Here is a 19,213-nt window from a genome sequence, read left to right as displayed (position 1 = left end):
ATGTCATCAACTCAGAAAAGATTAAGTAATTGGCCGAATCTCAGTCTGTTAATAAAAAAACCCTTTCATAACATTTCTCTTTGTACCTTCAGAAGAATACTACTGCTTTCTATTTGCTTAAAGTCACACTGTTTAACCAGTTCTGAATACTTGCCAGTCTCCTAGTAAGAAGCCTCTTCAAGTTGATGCAAGGTCTAGACCCATCCTCTTAAAGTTGCTTCTACTTTTTGTAGAAGGCCGAGTAAAAAACACTTGCGTTCAGCACAGTGTGATTTGCAGCTCCTGAATGAAACAAGCTGAGCTGAAAAGAAAAGCTCAGCTTTGACTCTTACTCCACTGGCTCAAGTTAGTTCCAGCCAGATCCTTAATGTTATTTTATCTGAAGGCTGTTTTTTTGTGTGTGTGTGATCAGTGCCAACTCTGTTGGGCAAATACAGGATGCATAGGGATTTAAAAAAAAAAATCCATCTGCCAACAAGAAAAAGTGCTTTGTAACCACAGGTTGGAATGGAAACAAATTTCCAAGATACAGATCAAACTGTGTTTATAGACTCAACTATTGGCAGCTTTTCACTGAGCTATTTCCTGTGTGCCTATTGCATAGAGGAATAATCTAAATGCTTAAACTAACATTTGAAACCATACAGAACATGAAGAAAACACTGTGTAAAGCAGCATGGAAAATACAATGATGTTGATTTTAATTTTCTTTCCATAGCTAATAGTCATGGGAGAAGCAGTACTGCACACCAAACAGCAGTGCCCCAGTTCTTTGCAGAATTTGTTCTTTACTCTGGCTAGTACCTACTTTCCACTAATATTGTTCTGATTGCTTAAAGGAAATATCCAAGTAACAAAAATTTCCAAAAATGTCACCTAAATAAAGAGGAATTTGCTAAAAGTTACATACAGTTCTTCAAAGTGCAGTAAGTTGTTACTCATTGGGGAACTAATTCAGACAAGCTATGGCACAGGTAGACAGGAGGAATCTGATTTCTCATTAGAACAGGATAGAAATCTGCAGGTGTGACGATGACAGCCAAGGTAGGTGTAGACTTCTGTTTGCTCAGCTTGAAATGGTTGCCACAACTATTTCTAGCTGAGAATGCTTGGAGTTCATCTGCTGCCTATTTTGAATCTTTTCAGTGTTTTTTGGTAGGGTAGATCTCCTCTTCCAGGCTTCAAACGCATGCCCTTTGTCTCAGGCATACATATGGTGGTGGCACAGCTAACCTCCTGATAGCATCAGTAAGATCAGTGCAGTCGAGCTGTGTTGCCCATGCAGAATTTTACAGGGGATTTTGTCACCAGTGTTCTGCTCAGCTGGACTTCATTCATGTTATCCAAGCCATCTCTCAGCTAGGGAGGGTGGCAGCTCCAGTATGAGGAAAAGTTTTGAGCTGGGAGAGTAATTTAGGTTGGATGGAACTGCTGGAGGTCAGAAGCCACGTAGGTTTGCTTGGCCAGGGACAGCCAAATTTTCAGTGTCCCCAGAATGTAGTTTTGATAGCTTTTCTGGGCGACTGGTTTCAGCATCCAACTATGAAATGAATACCAACAACAAAAAAAGTGCCATCAAGTATGTTTATACCTTTCTTCTTTGACTGTATCTTTACAGATGAGGATCACAGTTCTGGAAGGTATCATTAAAGTCTTAGTTTTGCTTATCGATTCCAGACTAGAAATTGAAGTGTTTGCTGGGAATGAAAGCTTAACCACTCAAACAGATGAGAGTAGGTTAGAGGAGGTGGCATTACTTAAGCCCATAGGTAATGAAGAAACTGTAATTGTGAATTAATCTGGCGGAGATAGATTCATCAATTGTGCACAGGAATGCACTGCCAGAAAAGCACTGATAGGTTTTGTTTTATGTATTTCTTGCACACTACTTTGCCCGAGATGCTGCTTCTAACCCAGGCCATGGGTGCTGTGATACAGCTATCAGAGGGGGCAGGATGCGACCCCTGCAGGGACAGAGGCCTGAGGACTCACAGCTCCTTGCCTGCACAGCAGTGAGCATTGAGACCATCCTAGCCACTGCCCAACCAAAGGCATTCTGTTATGGTTTTACATCTTGCTCTGAAACTCATGCAGAGATTATTTCCCAACACGTGTATTTAAAGAAATGCAAATAGTTTCAAAGGACACAATGTCAAAATGTCATTTCAAGTTGTTGCAATATGACACATGATAAATACCCCTAGATTCGGTTTCGATTAGATCACAACTATTCTGTAATGTTTTGGTTTGGGTTTTGGTTTACACTGTAGAGATACAAGTATTACTGGGTTACTGCTGTTGGGTGAATCTAAAGATTCAACATTTAAAATTTGTTCTTCACAAAGATTTGGTTTCAAATGATCAAATTATTACTCCTCCCTTCAGAATCTGGTAAAAGAGGAAATTGTGAATGTGTGTGATGTTCTTGGGCTGTGGTTGGTTCCTCTAGAACTTAATGAGCCCTTCCTTTGGCCCTGTGTCTGGGCATTCATCATGTTTCAAGGCAGTGCTGTGCTTGGCATGTGGAACACGTGGAATGCCCGCCTGCTCCCGGCTGACCTCTGCAGAGAGGTGACATCCAACACACTGCTAAAGGGCAGGAGATGGTGACAGCTCCTCTGCTCTCACCCACAAGACAGGTGTGTCATACATCGTTCATAAGATATGCAATGTAAAAAGCTGCAAAATATATTCCTGAAGCTGTTTACAGTGAAATGAAATGTGGGAGACATAAACCCACATAGATGTTAACCAATGAAAGCTGTCCCAGTAGTTTATCTTGGTAAAAAATCAGTGCCACACCATTTCCCAAGATAGGTTTTGAAGGGCTGTGTGCTTGCATTAACATTGCACGATGTAGCTGAGCAGCACACACACCAAGCCCAGATTTTTGCCCACTTCATTAGCCTCAGTACATTGTTTTCTCTGTCCTAATGCCACTTGTCTTATACCTATGTGGCCTTTTGGCCGGAATACTAAAGGCCCCTGACATCAAGGCCAGCTTCATCCCTGCGTTGCTGGTGTTAACTGCACTGAGGAGGGCACAAAGGCTTTTCAAGAGAGTGAGAGTGCACGTAAACAGTCGAAAACCTGTCAGGGAGTGAGAACTGCCACATGCACAGAAGAGAAAAGTAAGTTTGCAGCTTACTGTGAATCCTGTGTTCAGTTCTGCACCCCTCATTACAAGAGAGACATTGAGGTGCTGCAGCGGGTCCAGAGAAGGGCAACGGAGCTGGTGGAGGGTCTGGAGCACAAATGTGATGGGGAACGGCTGAGGGACCTGGGGTTGTTTAGTCTGGAGAAGAGAAGGCTCAGGGGGAACTTTATCGCTCTCTACAGCTACTTGACAGGGGGTTGTAGTGAGGTGGGGGTCCGTCTCTTCTCCCAGGTAACAAGCGATAGGGCAAGAAGTAACGGCTTCAAGCTGTGCAAGGGGAGGTTTAAACTGGATGTTTGGAAAAGTTTCTTCACCAAAAGGGTTGTCAGGCATTGGAACAGGCTGCCCAGGGCAGTGGTGAAATTACTGCCCCTGAAAGTGTTCAAAAACTGTGTAGACAAGTCTCATAGGGACATGGCTAAGCGGTGTACTTGGCAGTCCTGGGGTAATGGCTGATCTTGATAATCTTGAAGGCTTTTATGATGCTATGAAGTATTTGAAACATGCTGCGGACCCTTTTGCAAGGAATGCCATGCACATGGCTAACGCAGGTGATGATACCCCTCTCTGTAGTGTGACAGACTCCAGGTACAACTCGGGGTATTGCTGAGAAGTCCGTGCCCGGGCAGGGCAGACCCCGGGCCGCCTGCCATAGCCCCGGGAGCCCCAGTCCCCTCCGGCAAGCACCGGCGGGACCGGCTCACCTCAGGCGGACCGGGGCGGTGGAAGGGGGGTCGGCCGTGGCCCCTCACGGGCGGGGCGGGGCGGGCTGGGCATGCGCACTGCGGACGCCCTCTCACCCCGCTCAGCTATGCGAGGTATGTGCGCGGCGGAGCTGGGGCCGCGCTCGCGGAGGCACGCCGCCATGGGGCAGCGCGGCCCAGCGCTCCCGTTCCTGCCGCGCAGCGGGGCTGCCGGGTCCCGCGGGCCGGGGCGTAGCGCCCGCTGAAGGCGGCGGGGACGCAGCAGCCAGGCATGGCTGACCCGCTCCGCAGGACGCTCTCCAAGCTGCGGGGCAGGAGGTCCCAGCGAGGGGCGGCGGGCGCCGGGCACCGTCACGGCGGGGTGTGCGCCCCGCAGGGTGAGTGTCTGAGGGACGGGGCCCCTCCACCTGAGGCGGCAGGGGGGAGCGGGACGAGACGGGCGGGGAGCGGTCTGGAGTTGAGGTCTGGAGTCAGTCCGCCGCGGTAGCATCGTCCCGTCAGTGACTGCTGCTCCTATCGGGAATAAAGATGCCTCGTTAATGTGAGGGGCTCTCGGGTTTAGACCAGCGCTCCTTCGCCGTGCGGCTCTCTGTCACTCCTTGGCTTGGGTTTGCTGCTTGGCTTTGTGGTGATTTGGGTTTAAGGTCGCATCGAAAGCTTACAAATCAATTTTGCTATTGTTTCGTTTAAATACGTAGCTATTTGTAGCTGCGGTCGGAAATGTAGTGAAAGAAAACGTGTTTAAGGAGCAGCCAGGAGAACTACAGATTATTTGATCCGTATATGGAGAGGCTGGAAAAGCTGTTCCCCTCTTCCTTACGCTTGGAAAAGCAGTGCACAGCATCATGTTGAAATATTTATGTGTCTGCGTAGTAGGGTGAATATCAGTTTTGACTGCAGTTGAGCTGAAACGTTGAAGTTCTTTGGCTTTGCTCATATATGAGCATGTATGTGTTGTTACCGTAATGGCTTAACTTTAAATACTGATCTGTTTATTTTCTTGTATATAGAGTGGAACGTGAAGGAAAATCCTGTCTTTTTTCACTTTATTTTTCTCCCTTAAACACCTTTTGAGAGCAACCACTGATATGTTCTGTATTTGTTTGGAGGCCTGGTCTGGTTTTACATGAAAAGTATTTAACTACTGCATGCACATTAAATATATGAAAGTACCAACAGAGAGCAGGCAGCATTCTTCTGAATGGAACTTTGCTCTGGAACAAGAAGTATGTGCCTGGCCTGTGTCTGAGTGCTTTGTATTTATTTAAAACCAGCTCGTTACTATAACAGTTAACAACATTGAAAACTTGCTCTGTGATATTGAACCACTGGTTTTGCAGATACTTGCATGGGAGACAGTTTGTTTCTAAAATAAACACAGGCATAAGGGCTTTCAGGAGCATGGCCAAGTTCGAATAAAGGGGAAGTGGTGGTTGCAGGTACTGATGTCAGTTGCAAAAACTGCAGTTGGAAGATGTGCATGCAAGTGTATGTTTTGGATGAGATTCAGTGAACATTTGCGATCGATGACCCCTGGCAGTGTGCTGGCTCGTTCAGAGATGGGGTGGCTGTGAATAGGTGTGATAGGTGCAGTGTCTCTGCCAGCAGCAGAGTTGTTGGAGGTGCCTGGTTAGTAATAAGGTTTTTTCAGTGAGCTTTTGCACAGCGTTTGTTACTGAAATGCCTGCGTGGATGTTGGAAACAAAGCTGAGTTTGCTCTGTGTGCTCGCTGCTGCTGGGACCAAAGGACAGCTTGAGGCTGGTGCCAGATGTTTTGCTGGGTGTATATTTAGGCACATTGTACTTCATAGGAGCCTACTGGTTTGGGAACTGTGGGCTGCCTTAACTGGTGCGGATGGGCCTGTGTTGTTACAGTGGAGTAGGAAGTAGCAGATACTTTTTGTGTGGAAGTACAGCTCTCGGATGCTGCATCTATTTATGTCACTGGAGCAGAAACTGCTCCTTGGGCTGTCTGTGCAGAAGTAGAGGGCTTTGAGGTAGGAGGATGCCTGCCTGAGAAGTACCTGATCCAGCCTGGCTTCTTGGAAATGCAGGCCTAGCCCTGTGCACCCCTGCAAATTAGTTCCCTGTGCTTCTGGTTAGTTCTTGAAATAGTAGTGAAATTTGTGTAAAGAGGAATGCTTGCCATGGCACATTTAAATCTTGAGGCTGTGAGTGGGGGAAGGAATACAGTTGCTGCCAAATCACTGAAACTTTGCCCAGAGATCTGCTCCCTCAGCCCTGCTTTCTTATTTTCCTCAGATTCTGTTAATGGACTGACTTAGACCTCAGTGTAGCAAAGCACTTCAGTGGAGGTGTGCACAGGCTTCAAAATGAGCATGGTTAATTCTGTTACTACTTTGAACCAAGTTAATTCTTCAAATCACAAGCTGTTCATATTGCAGTTTAGCTAAACAAGGAAACCTCACCTTAAAAAAAAAGAATCACCAACTGATGAATCTTTCATCAAATGGTGTATCAGATCTTATCAAGGATCTCTTCTGTCATTAAAGTACAAACCTAAAAAGAGTGTGGAAGGAAAGGTGTTCAAGTGACAGTCTTTTTCCTGTCTCCCTGTCTGCAGTGAACTTAGCTGGATTTGCAGAGCTGCTCCGTGCATTCTCCAGAGACATGTCCCTATTTTAACATCTGTCATTGGTGTTCAAATATTTTTTTGCTGAGAATAACGTTCAAGCAGTATCAAATAGCTGCTCCCATATGGAATTTCAAACTGTGGAGGGCTTCCCATGAAAACAAGTTGTCTGTTTTAGGAGAACCCAGTTATCCCCATTCAGTCTCAGTGGGTGAGTGAACCCTGTCTCAGTTGTTCTTCTGTGCAGAGGAGCGTGAGGGTTATCTGTCCTCCATTCCCTGTTTATCGTTTGAATGTATTTGCAGCTTTCCTTCCAGTCCTAGTGACAGAGCTGGTGCTTGCCTGGATGTGCTGCTGCATTTGGTTCCCTGCAGCCTGCCACTGCTGCCGAGTGGGCTGCTTGGATGTGCTCTGACAAGGGGCTTGAGTGCAGGTGACTTTTTGGATGCATAATTAAATGTTTGGCGATTGCTTTAAGGAAATAGTGTCGAGTCTTGGGAGCAGTCAGTGGAATTTGGTCAGGTGTTGCATTAAATTTTTGGTGTGTCATTAGATATTTAAATTTTTTTTTACATTTAGGTTAGACATGAGGAAGTTTTTCCCTGTGAGGGTGGTGAGGCAGCAGCACAGATTGCTCAGAGAAGCTGTTCATGGAAGGTTAGATGGAGCTTAGAGCAACCTGTTCTAGTGGAAGGTGTTCCTGTCTGTGGCAGGAGGTTGGAATTGGATGATCTTTAAGGTCCCTTCTAACCCAAACCATTCCGTGATTCTATGAGCTCTTCATTCTCCTTCCTTCCTTTCATGATGGTTTTATTCCCTACAAATCAGGATTGCTTCTGTCTTAATTATAGGATAAAGCTGATAAAGACAGTCCTTTCTGGAGGTTTTTGTGCAAGAGATATCGTCGCCTTTATTTATATAAAAATCTAGAAGCGAATCTATGTGGGTTTCTTGTAGCCATTTTAGTAGTACATTATACCAAAAGTAAGGTCTGTTTCTTCATTGGGCAAGTAAATTGGAGAAAAACCACATAGCAGCTTCTCAAACCAATTGTACCTGAACTTGGCAGCAAAGCCCCAGCCATTTCTGTGTAAGTATGCATGACCTTTCAGCAGAGCTATCTCACTGCCAGTTATCTAAATTACATGGTGTTAAAAACACAGCCAAACAAGTCTGAGTCTTTATTAATTATGTGCACATTCTGCTTTGACAGGCTGAAATCTAATTTTATAATAGCATCACCTTGTCTTTTGTCTTTTCGCATGAGGTTTAATGTAGATGTCATACGGCAGCTTGTGTGTTCATCTGTTGAAAGCAAAACGATATTCTAAACATGTATGTTTCCCTCTTTTTTTTTTTTTTTTTTACCCCCTTTCTTTCTGGGAACAGATCTAATCGAAAATGTTTACATAGCTTCGAGAAGCAGGAAGGAGCCTGAGTCCCCCCAGGCCAGTGCAGTCCCTGAGCACAGGCAGCCGATGAACAGCATCACTGTTTCTAAGAAACGCAGCTGGCTGCAGCAGAGCACGCACCGACCTCCTCCTCCTTCTCTAGAAGAAGAAAATGCCTGTAAGGAAATGCACAGGGCTGTTACCCCGGTACCCAAATCTATCCCGCTGCCTGAACCCGCAGTGCCACGGGCTCCTTCTGTGTCACCGGTGGGGCGGGAGCACCCCATACGAGGCTGCGCTCCTGTTGGTGGCACCACAAGCCCTGCCGTGCCAAGGAGCCCTACTTTGGACTTGGGTGAGGATAATGATGCAGATGATGAAGGAGAAATATGGTACAACCCAATCCCTGAAGATGATGAGCCTGACTTGCTGAGGGTGCACCTTTCTGCTGTGAATAGCCCTGTTGCTGTGGGCTCCCCAGCTATTCGGTACAAATCCCTCCCTGGAGGTGACTCTGGGATGTCTGTGGGTCCCCGTGAGGATCCCCCATGCTCCATGGAGAGCACAGGAAACAGTCATACAGCTCAGCCCAGCGAAGTGAGTCAGGCTGATGCGGCATGTCCTGGGGATCAAATGCAGCAGCACCGGCTGAGGTTTGCCTGCAAGGCTCCCAGTGTGCCAGCAGCGGAGGACAATCCTACCTTTAAGTGCCCTTCAACAGGTAAGAGGGTTCAGGAACATAAAAGTGTTTATGTCCTCTGTTTTCTTTTAGAGGAATAATAAACCCTTCTGATACCTCTCTTTTCTCTTTCTCCTCTCTTTATGTTAATCAAGCAAATTTCTGCTGGAAATGCTTGTCAAGTTCATAATATATGACTCAATTTGTGAGACTGATGTCTACTGGTCTACTGGTGTAGAGCTGCACAGTCTTTTCTCAGTTTGTCCATGGTATGCCCAAGTGTGGTTGTCCTCTGTGCTTTTGGGCCCTCACCTTGTTGAAGGCAAAGGTTTTACAAAGCAAACTTGCTAAAGCCTGGTAATGCGAGGACATAGTGGTGGGGTTTCCTCTGTTAGCTAGTGTCTAACCCTGGCCTTAGATTCCAGCCTTGAAGCTACTTAATGTCTGCAGAACTTTCTTTAACTTGCTGTCTGGGTCTTTTTAATGAAGATTTTTTGGAAGACCATATAAATGCTGTTCATCACATTGTTTTCTATAATTGCTGTCTTGTTGACTGTCTCAGGCTAATCTAATAGACTGGAGAGGAATGGTTTTCACTTTCAGAACCCAGCCTGTTTGGTCCTTGTTATCTTTGGCTGAGTGTTTGATGGTCTCATTTCCATAATACCATTACTACATGAATTCAGCATCTTATTAAATATTTTTCTCAGTCTGTTAAAAAAGCCCAAACAAAAATAAAACCACAGCAAACAAAAGTAAGCACAAAAAAAAAAAAAAAAACCAAGTCTTTCCAAAAGGTATTATTTTAATTACTGATGTGTCTTACGTTATCTTGAGCTTAACTCTAGTATCCTGTTGAGAGTTAGAAACAGCATAAAGTTCAGAAGACGGGGAGTTCCAGGTTTCCCTCTTTAGAGAAGGTTCATATTTCCTTTGCACACTTTTGCTCTTTCTAAGAGCTTGTATTTCTGCTTGGCTCAGCAGAGAGGACCTGAAACACTGGCATTGGAGCATATGCGTTGTCCTCCAGAGGAGGACCCCCATCTGTCTTGCCCTGCTCACCATCCTGGCAGGCTTCTGCCCCTGCAGCCTCACGTGTCCAGAGTTGCTGTGCCTGGGTTCCCAGTGTGGAGACTGCTTCTGGGAACAGGGCTTGTTTTCAAAGGCACCAGAGCAACTGCTATAAAAAGCAGAAATAAAAACCACTTGGTCTTCTGGGAGCTCATGTTTTGTTCTTTTTGTGGGAATGCTGCAGACACAAGTGTATTTTTAGTGACAAAGTTACTGGACATTCATTTAGAAATAATTCACTTTATCGGTGCATTAAATACTTGGACCAGTTATATTTGCTTGCAAGATAAATGAAATACTATGTTCTTAAGTAGATTTTTGTCATTGTTGGAGCTGTAGGTGATTTGGAGAGGTCAGTAAGCATGGTTATTTAGGAAAGCCATGTGTGTCCTGCAACCTGTTTGACCCTCACTTAGGGGGTTAATCTCCCAATATACAAGGTGACTATTTAATTTTAAGAAAAATAAATCCCTTAATATGGGGGAAGGAAAAAATCCAAATCATTTTCATACTGAAGAAACTTTTATTTCTGGGAGCAAAATTGCATATTTAAAAATATGTCTTATGAAACCGGGACAAAAGTTTCTACCTGATTGGTTTGTTATGCATTGAGTTAATTGAGGTACTTTAGATGCAGCTCTCATTTTGCATGTATTGAACAGGGATCACGCCGAATAGATTAATTGATGATGAAGTAGATCCCTGCTGCTCAGTAATTGGCTTGATTATGGAGAAGTGACTTAGTAGTTCTTTTTAATCCACTTAAGGTATCTACAGTTATTTTCAGTGAAATTTAGAATGACAGGTCATCCATACAGAATTACTGCATGAAGGGCAACATGGCCAATTTAGCTTTATTTGTGTTAGGACCTTACTTGAATTATACAACTGCTATGAAACAGATGTCTATATACTTAGCAAGCTGGGTACATTCAGCAGTAACTCCTGACAAATAACTGATTACAGCTTTGGGGAAAAGTCTGCTTACCTTCCTTACTGATATTATGTAATATGTCAATATTGGTTAGAATCTAAAGTGTAAGATTTTGAGAAGCATAGACAGAATAAAGGGGGTTCTATAAAAGCCAACAAAACATACAGTTTATTTTGTCATTTGCTGCTTTCTTCTGTGGATAATGGAATCAATTTTACCTTTAAAACTTTAAATATTGTTGCCTTATCTGGGTTTCCAACTCTGTAGACAGAAAAGGGTTGTGGATTTGTTTCTTTTTGCTATTTTTTTTTTTTGAAAGAGACCTTGTTAGACAGAAATTTAAGAAAAAATAAATTCTAGAATTCAATTATTTGGAGTCTTTCCGAACACGATAGCAGATAGATATTCCCTGTAAATGTTATCAATAAAATGGATCCTAGTTGTAGAGGTGCTAATTTGCCCCATAGTCTTAATTCGCACCATTAGTTCTTGGTGTTAATCTGGTTACTTTCTACACTAAATGCCATTTGTTAATAGGATTTGTCAGGTAATTCCTTGGTGAGTAATTCTGGCCACGCTGGCCTTTAAAAGGAACTGCTTAGACATAAGTTGCCCCTTGGTGTTCTCAGTAACAAGTGATTTCCCTCAGGGGTTGGTGTTGGGACCAGTCCCGTTCAGCATCTTTGTCAGTGACATGGACAGTGGGATTGAGTGCGCCCTAAGCAAGTTTGCTGATTGTACCAAGCTGTGTGGTTCGGTTGATACGGTGGAGGGAAGGGATGCCATCCAGAGGGACCTTGACATGTTTGAGAGGTGGGACAATGCCAGCCACATGAAGTTCAGCCAAGCCAAGTGCAAGGTCCTACACTTTACTCGGGGCAATCCCAGGCGCAGCTAAAGCCTGGGCGAGGAAGAGATTCCGAGCAGCCTTGTGGAGAAGGACCTGGGGGTGTTGGTTGATGAGAAACTGAGCATGAGCCAGCAGTGTGCGCTTGCAGCCCAGAAAGCCAACCGTATCCTGGGCTGCATCAAAAGGAGCGTGACCAGCAGGTTGAAGGAGGTGATCCTGCCCCTCTACTCTGCTCTCATGAGACCCCGCTTGGAGTACTTTGTGCAGATCTAGTGTCCTTGCCATAAGAAGGACATGGAGCTATTTGAGGACCACGGAGGATGATAAGTCCAGAGGAGGGCCACAAGGATGATAAGTGTGCTGGAGCACCTCCTGTACAAAGACAGGCTGAGAGAGTTGAGACTGTTCAGCCTGGAGAAGAGAAGGCTGTGTGGAGACCTCCCAGCAGCCTTCCAGTATCTGAAGTGGACCTACAAGAATGCTGGAGAGAGACTCTTCCTTAGGGACTGTAGTGATAGGACAAGGGGTAATGGGTTCAAACTTAAGCAAGGGAAGTTCAGGTTAGATAAAAGGAAGAAGTTCTTTACTGTGAGGGTGCTGAGGCACTGGAACAGGTTGCCGAAAGAAGTGATAAATGCTCCATCCCTGGCAGTGTTCAAGGCCAAGCTGGATGGAGCCTTGGGCTACACAATATCGTGTGAGGTGTACCTGCCCATGGCAGGGAGGTTGGAAGTGCATGATCTTAAGGTCCTTTCCAACCCAAACCTTTCAATGATTTTATAGCAGAACTTGGGAAAATAATGTGGTTTGTTTCTAACAAGTACACAAGAGATTGGAGTAAGAAGATAACTTGGTTCTACATTCATAATATAGAAACAGCGCCTGCTTGTGCTCTTAGGTCTGTGGGAAAATAGTTTTAAGAGGAAAGCACCCTGGAGGCTGTTTTTAATTTAATGTCTCCTTGTGCAGATAAAATGATTGGATTTTTTTTTTTTTTTTTTTTTGTTACAGATGCAGTATGAAGAATTCTACGTGTAGTTTTTTTTTTTTTCCTGTATAAAATGTTAATTTTTTTTACAACTGTTTAGGATTGAATTCTATCTCTATATTTTTATAGATGTGTGTATCACCTGCAAAATGTTGAATTAAAACACCTCTTTACAATACCACCTCCTGTGATAGATTTACACTGTGGCGCCTTCTGAAGAATTGGTAATATTTTTGGTTTTGGGTAGGATTACTGTTGGGATTAGTGTCTACCTAATCAGTAGAATCATCTCACACATGTGTGTATCTCAGAGATATCCTGGTAAGACTTGGTGCATTGTAGGTTGCCAAGATCTGGACGGTGCTTCTGCTATGGAAAATGTATATGTGTTAGCTGTCTGGGTGAAGATCCTGGTAGGAATCACCATAAGCAGATTTCGTTTCAACGTTGCAGGAAGTGAAGGTTGAGGTCCTTTCCAACCTGGTGTTCCGTGGTACCATATTCACACTTGACCCCAATGCATGCCCAATAGAGGTTGCCTTAAATCACATTAAAGCTACAGCGTTCTTTCACGACTTAGACCGTGACCACTATCCTGGTTTCCAAATACAACTTTTGGGGCCAATGCAAACAAACATTTTTTTGTGCTTAGATGTTGCAGATAAGCTTCCAACAACATACAGAGTATACTGTGCAGCAAATTCTATCTGCCAGTTTCATTCCACATGTTGCAAATACTATTTGCTTAATTTTTGTTTTTCCAGATGGAGAATGCTTTGTGATTTAACTGTTCTCCAAGTGCAAGGAGCTTTGGTTTCATGAGGCAGAAAAGCATTCATGTGAAATATTTGCATAATGTTTGAGATAACAGTGTGGTTTGGCATATGGCAGAAAGGTTCCTCTGCTCCCTTTTACTCCTGCAGAGCTGAAGCCATTTTTTTGGTGGGCTTCTGGGGAGCTTGTGCCCATGCTTTTGAAGATCAAGGGCTTATTCATGCATGTGTCTTTGATCTGCGGGATGACAATGCCATAAAGACCTGCTGGTGGAAGAGGCAAAAGGAGCAGCTGTGGAGTGGGAGCAGTTAATTTAAAATAACCATTACCTGTTCCAGTTTGATTTGTACTGAGTAACTGTTCATGTTCTTTGATTGGCTTTTCATGCCATGAAAGACACAGTGAGGGGAGGAAGTCTTTGTGAGAGCAGCCCAAACAGGCAGTGCTTGGCATCAGGCGCAGTACTGCTGCTTGTGTCTTGGTGTGATGCCAGCGCATGAACAGAGCCCACTGCAGTTTATGTGCATCGCAGAATCACTGATACTTAAAATATTTGCAACTATCTCATGCTTATTTGTAGATACTGAATTTGTAGATACTGAAGTGTGGTGAGAGATCTAAAGTGCTGTTACATGTGCTTGTTCCTCTCTCTAATGAGATACCACTGTCAAGGATGCTCTGAGGGTTGCCACTGTGATGGAGAACACACAGTGAGTGGTTGGCCCCTTCACCTCTCAGTGTGCATGAGCCTCAGGGGGGTTCTGCTGTAATCGCTTCCTGTTTTAATTAATGGGCTATTGAAAACAATTTATTTTACATCTTTTGCTCCAGGGATCAAGTGATCCCGGGGTTGGTGGGTTTATCACAGCTTAATTAATGTCCGTGTGCATAGTATTTGAAAAAAGCAGACTATCTTTACAAGATTCGTAGAGGGTTCTTTGTCTGTTTGTTTGGTTGGGGTTTTTGTTTGGTTAGTTTTTTTTACCTTTTTAATAATTTTCCCATTCCTTCACACTGAAATGTTATGTGGGATAGAACTCAGACTGCTTTGGTCAAAGTGGTAGTTTTTCTAGGGGTAAAAAAGGACTTTTTTTACAGGTTAAAACAGGAGATTCTTCCATTTATTTAGATAAATAAGATGTTACATAGAAATAATTCCATTCTATTTAATTTTTAAAAAGTTCTTTTTTGTGTGTGTATGTGTCCGACCTCGAGTTGCTGATATGAGTAGAAATGATGCTTTCTTTGTATCTTAATTGAAATTGTTTGATTTTGATACAGCATGAATTCTTCTCTCAGTGTTATTTACAGTTCTGTTTTGAAGTTTTGTATCAGTGCAGGTCTGGAACTATCTGAGGATGAAAAAACCTAAGTTGCCTGCAGCTGTGTAAGCTAACAGCCCTTGACATCAGTAGAGCTGTGACATTTGTGTCAGTTGAGCATCCAGATCAGTATTTCTTGTAATCTAGCACAGAAGAGCAGTAGTCCATTTTCACTCACCCAGTGTTTGCTACGAGAACAATTTTGAGGTATTTGAGCTTTTCTGTTTTGATTTACTGTTTTTTCATTTTTAACACATCTTCCCAAAAAGTCCTTGGGTTGTTTTTGTAAATAATACTACTAAAAAGGCATGAAAAACATAGGCAGAAGGGCGGCTTTGGTTTTGAAAGTTACAGCCACTTCATGTAAGCTGTGTTGTTGGAGTGGTTTTTTTTTCCCCCTCTTTTCAAAATGAAATGGCTTAGATCTTCAATACTAATGCCGTTATTAAGAGAAAAGCTTTCAGTGTTAGATTGTGGTGTACTTATTAAGTATGTCTGGAGAATGGTAGGAAAAATTAAATTACCTTTCAGGTTTAGTTTGGTGAGAACTCAGCATTTCCATTACTTGAGAGAGTGGCCATTTGATACTTCAATAGCTTGCTGTAATAAGGAACTAATAGTTTTCTGACTTACTCATTCACCTTAGCTTGTTGCCCCAAAAATAAATTACAGGTTTTCTGAGGAACTTTAACTCAGAAACCCTACCTTAAGCGATGAGGAATGTGACATGTATAATAGGATAATCAAATGTGCCTGTAAATAACATGCCTTGCTGGCAGTGGGTATGACAGTGATATATATGCCCAAGCACATGTAAACAGTGTTAAACAGGGTCAGACAAGCATCTTTACTGTGCTAAATCACTGCATATGTCTGGCAGGGGCTGTGTTGTAAGTGCTTAAGGTGGTTTGAGTTCTCTCTTTCCGTGAGGCAGTGTTGTGTAGGGGTACGGTCCATACGTGCCAGCCTGCTCGACCAAGGGGACAGTGGCAATTGCCTTGTGGACATCTGGCCAGGTGGGGACAAAAAGAGGGGGTCAGTGTTCATAAGGCATTGTGGGCTGGTTGTGTCTCTCCAGTTGTGTCCCTTCGGTTGCATTAAAGGTTTCATCCATTCACATAGCCATATCACTGAGCAAAGTAAAAGGCAGCTTTACTAGTCAAGCTGATGGAAGCAGTCACTTAGGATGTCAAGTCACTTTTATTTGGCTTTTGTTGGCCTTCAAAAGTTGGTTGTTGGTGGTGTTTTTTTTTCTTGTGTTTCTCATAATGCTTAATCTTCAGGAAAGCACAAGGTGTATGTGGGAAAGACAGTATGTCATAGAACAGCCCAGGTTGGAAAGGACCGCAGATCGTCTGGTCTACCCTTTGATGGGAAGGAGAGCCTCGAGATCACCTTGCACCCTGTCCAGTTGTGTCTTGAAAACCTGCAGTGATGGAGACTCTACTGTGTCCTAGGGGAGCTTGTTCCAGTGACTGAGTGTTCTCATTGTAAAAAAAGAAATCAATTTTTATATGTATACATATATTGTCAGCTGCATACACAAAACTGACCATCCTCTCGCTGCCCTGGTAGTCATTTACTCAACAGGTGCCTCTTATGTTTCATCTTCTCCTTCCTTCCTCCACCATCTTTCTGTAAGGGTATTTTTAAAGCTTAGCTGCTGAGATGGGATGTGCAGTGGCTGAGTGAGTAGGAGCAGGGACAGTGAGGAGCCTGTTTCCAGCAAGCCTTGTACTTTGGTAAAGGAATGAGGAGCAGCTCAGTTGCTCTGGCACCCCTGTGGGAAAGCTGTATCAGATGGGGAAGGCTGGGAAGTGAAGTGTAACCAAACTATGCTACAGCTCCTTTTGCAGCTTGTTTGGAGTTGTGTCGTGTACACTCTTTAAAATGGCGTGCATACCTCAGCACATTGCTGGCTTTAGTGGAACAACATGTGGCTCAATGCTAATGGGAATACCATCCTGCATAATACTCAACTGTTAAGTTTCTTCCAGCCACATATTTCATTTTAACTGTTTGCTGCTGAATGCAGCAGAAGTTGGACGCATAAAAGTCAGGGTGTTTGACTCTTCAGTTTCAAAGAGCTGGGAAGGGGGGGGGAAGTTTAATTTGCTGGCCTGCTTTTCCAGGCCCGTGCCAGAGACTTGACAGAAAGGGAAGATTAATGTTAGCAGGCTGCAGTATGGCACTGACTGCTATGGAGCACTCCAGGCCAGCCCACCAGTGGGACTGTGCTGTGATTTGCAGTACAAGGGAAGTCTTTGTCCACTTTTATCAAACACTACATTTCTAGCTAGCTGCTTGCCAGAAAAGCACAGCAGACGTGCTAGAAATAGCCCTTCCCCTGCAAGGGGGCTAATTCCATGAGGTGCAGGGCCAAATGAATTTTCCTCTGTTGCTCTGGAAAACATATTCTAGGCGTTACTTTTCATAACTTGAGACTTCTATACAGATAGTCTTTTAAGCAACTGTCTGCAAAAGTTATTAAAGCCAAATTTCTCTTGAGACTACAACTGGTCTTTGTAGAGGAATTTTTGGGAGAAAACCAAAACTACAACAAATTACCTTCACCAAAGACCAGATCACCTGATTAACTGTTTAAACTAAGTGAAGTATTTAAAGTTATAATTAAAGGGTGAAAATTAATCTGGTTGGACAAGGGACTTGTAAAAGTCACTAGCTCTATGGTGATTTGGATTTAAGGTGATTAGTTCAGAATTGAAAGTGGTAAGCCTTTAAGAAATCTGCAAGAGAAACCCCTGTAAAGTATGATTTGCTGAGTATCCCATGAAAAAAACACTGAAGGAATGAGGCAGTGCAGGAAGGAATAAATCCTTGTTGTATTCCTTCTCCTTTGTCCTGCGGTGGGAAGGAGGAGCTGAGAAAAATGATGGAAGAAAAGGTGTGAGATGTTCACTGTGTCTATACAGGAGGGATTTAGGTCTCTTTGGTGTAATAGCAGGACATGCAGAAGAGTACAGTCATAATCTACAGTCATAATTCTAGAGATGAGTGTCTTTCCTCGAGACCTAAGGGGAGTGGGCAGTGCTGATGTGTTGGCTATGTAGCTAAACGTTGGCTTTGTAGACAGGGGTGCGTTTGCAATATTCCAGTGTATTCCCATTTAAGATTGGTTTCATTACACCTGTGCCCCAGGAATTCAGCCACGTCTGCTTGTACAGAGGATACAGCACAAATAACTTGAGCTGAATGTCATGGGTGAGGTAGCTCATTTGTTTTTATGTAGTTTCTGGCCCTTTCATCTCCATAAAGCAGAACAAATCTGGCTTTTGACTATGAACTACCAAACTTGGCTGAACGAGCCAGCAGAGCGCAGCTCTCCAAATGCTCATGAACATCTGCCTGATGAATGAATGATGGTTGTCTGAATGAATTATGTGTATCAAGTTATGACAAATCAACATGTTTTCCTCTAGCTCAATATTTGTTTTTTCATTGCTGAGAACAGCATTGAATGTGATTATTCATATTCAGTAATGGCTTGAATATGATTATTCCTTCTCTTTTCTTCTAAAGGGTCTGGAGGTGTACTTGCACACAAGGCTGATATTCCCTCAACAGAGGCTTCTCCTTCAAGTCCCAGTCCTCTGAAAAAAAGCGGATCAATCAACTGGCCATTCCCTGATAGAATTAAATCTCCCAGAACTGTGAGGAAGCTTTCAATGAAAATGAAAAAGCTGCCAGAGCTGAGCAGGAAGCTGAGTGTCAAGGGAACTTCAAGCCATACTAGTTCAGATAATCCTCCTTCCCTGCTGAAAGCCAGGGATACAAGCCATACAGTGTCTTTGCCATCTTCTGGAAACTCAACCATAGCTGCCAGCAGGAATGTGATAAGTCGTTACCACCTGGACAGTAGCGTGTTGTCACAACACACCCCCAAAAAGAAAAGGTCAAGGAGCTCCAAATCGTTCAGCAAAGGTGGTTACCTCAGTGATGGCGACTCTCCCGAACTTATAACAAAATCAGGTAAACATGGGCATGAAACCAAGTGTGGCAAAGGAAAGGAGAGTCTTCCAAGTAACGGTGGTAAAACTGAAATAGATATTGATGCCTTCAAACACTACAACTTTTCTGATCAACCCAAGTGCTCTCAGTACCTCTCTGGACTCATGAGCATTCACTTTTATGGTGCTGAAGACTTAAAACCACCAAGAATGGACTCAAAAGATGTCTTTTGTGCAATACAGGTTGACTCAGTAAACAAAGCAAGAACAGCCTTGCTTACGTGTAGGACAACATTCCTAGATATGGACCACACGTTCAACATAGAAATCGAAAACGCTCAGCACTTGAAGCTGGTGGTGTTCAGCTGGGAGCCCACCCCACGGAAGAACCGTGTGTGCTGCCATGGAACTGTGACTCTTCCTACTCTCTTCCGAGTGGCAAAGACGCATCAACTGGCCGTCAAACTGGAACCCAGGGGGCTTATTTACGTCAAGCTGACACTCATGGAGCAGTGGGAGAACTCACTTGATGGCCTCGATGCAGATCGGGAGCCTGTGATGTTTGGGGTAGATGCTCGGAAAGTTGTAGAGAAGGAAAACGCAGGCTTGATGGTGCCACTTTTGATGCAGAAATGCATCCTGGAGATTGAAAGGAGAGGCTGTCAGGTACTGTGCATATTTTAATTTGTTCTGTTAATACTTCTGTGTTAGGGTAACTGTTGTCACAGAGTATCTGCAGTGAGTTGGAAAGGGGAAATGAAAAACACCTTTACGTGTCGGTT

The 19,213-nt window shown here is 43.8% G+C and overlaps 1 protein-coding gene across 1 annotated transcript in view; it reads left to right on the top strand.

Annotated features, from left to right (window-relative positions):
• The first annotated feature begins 3,978 nt into the window (after nt 1-3,978).
• The window catches only part of SYDE2 (synapse defective Rho GTPase homolog 2), a 28,019-nt gene continuing 12,784 nt past the window's right edge, over nt 3,979-19,213 (top strand). Inside the window, exons 1-3 of the mRNA XM_065675201.1 lie at nt 3,979-4,238; nt 7,844-8,566; nt 18,004-19,097. Coding sequence (XP_065531273.1) covers nt 4,133-4,238; nt 7,844-8,566; nt 18,004-19,097 — 1,923 coding nt within the window. The 5' untranslated portion in view covers nt 3,979-4,132. The remainder of the gene's footprint in view (nt 4,239-7,843; nt 8,567-18,003; nt 19,098-19,213) is intronic.

Source organism: Lathamus discolor, chromosome 3 (assembly GCF_037157495.1).
Source record: "Lathamus discolor isolate bLatDis1 chromosome 3, bLatDis1.hap1, whole genome shotgun sequence".
NCBI lineage: Eukaryota > Metazoa > Chordata > Aves > Psittaciformes > Psittacidae > Lathamus > Lathamus discolor.
This window is presented reverse-complemented; position numbering and strand designations above follow the sequence as displayed.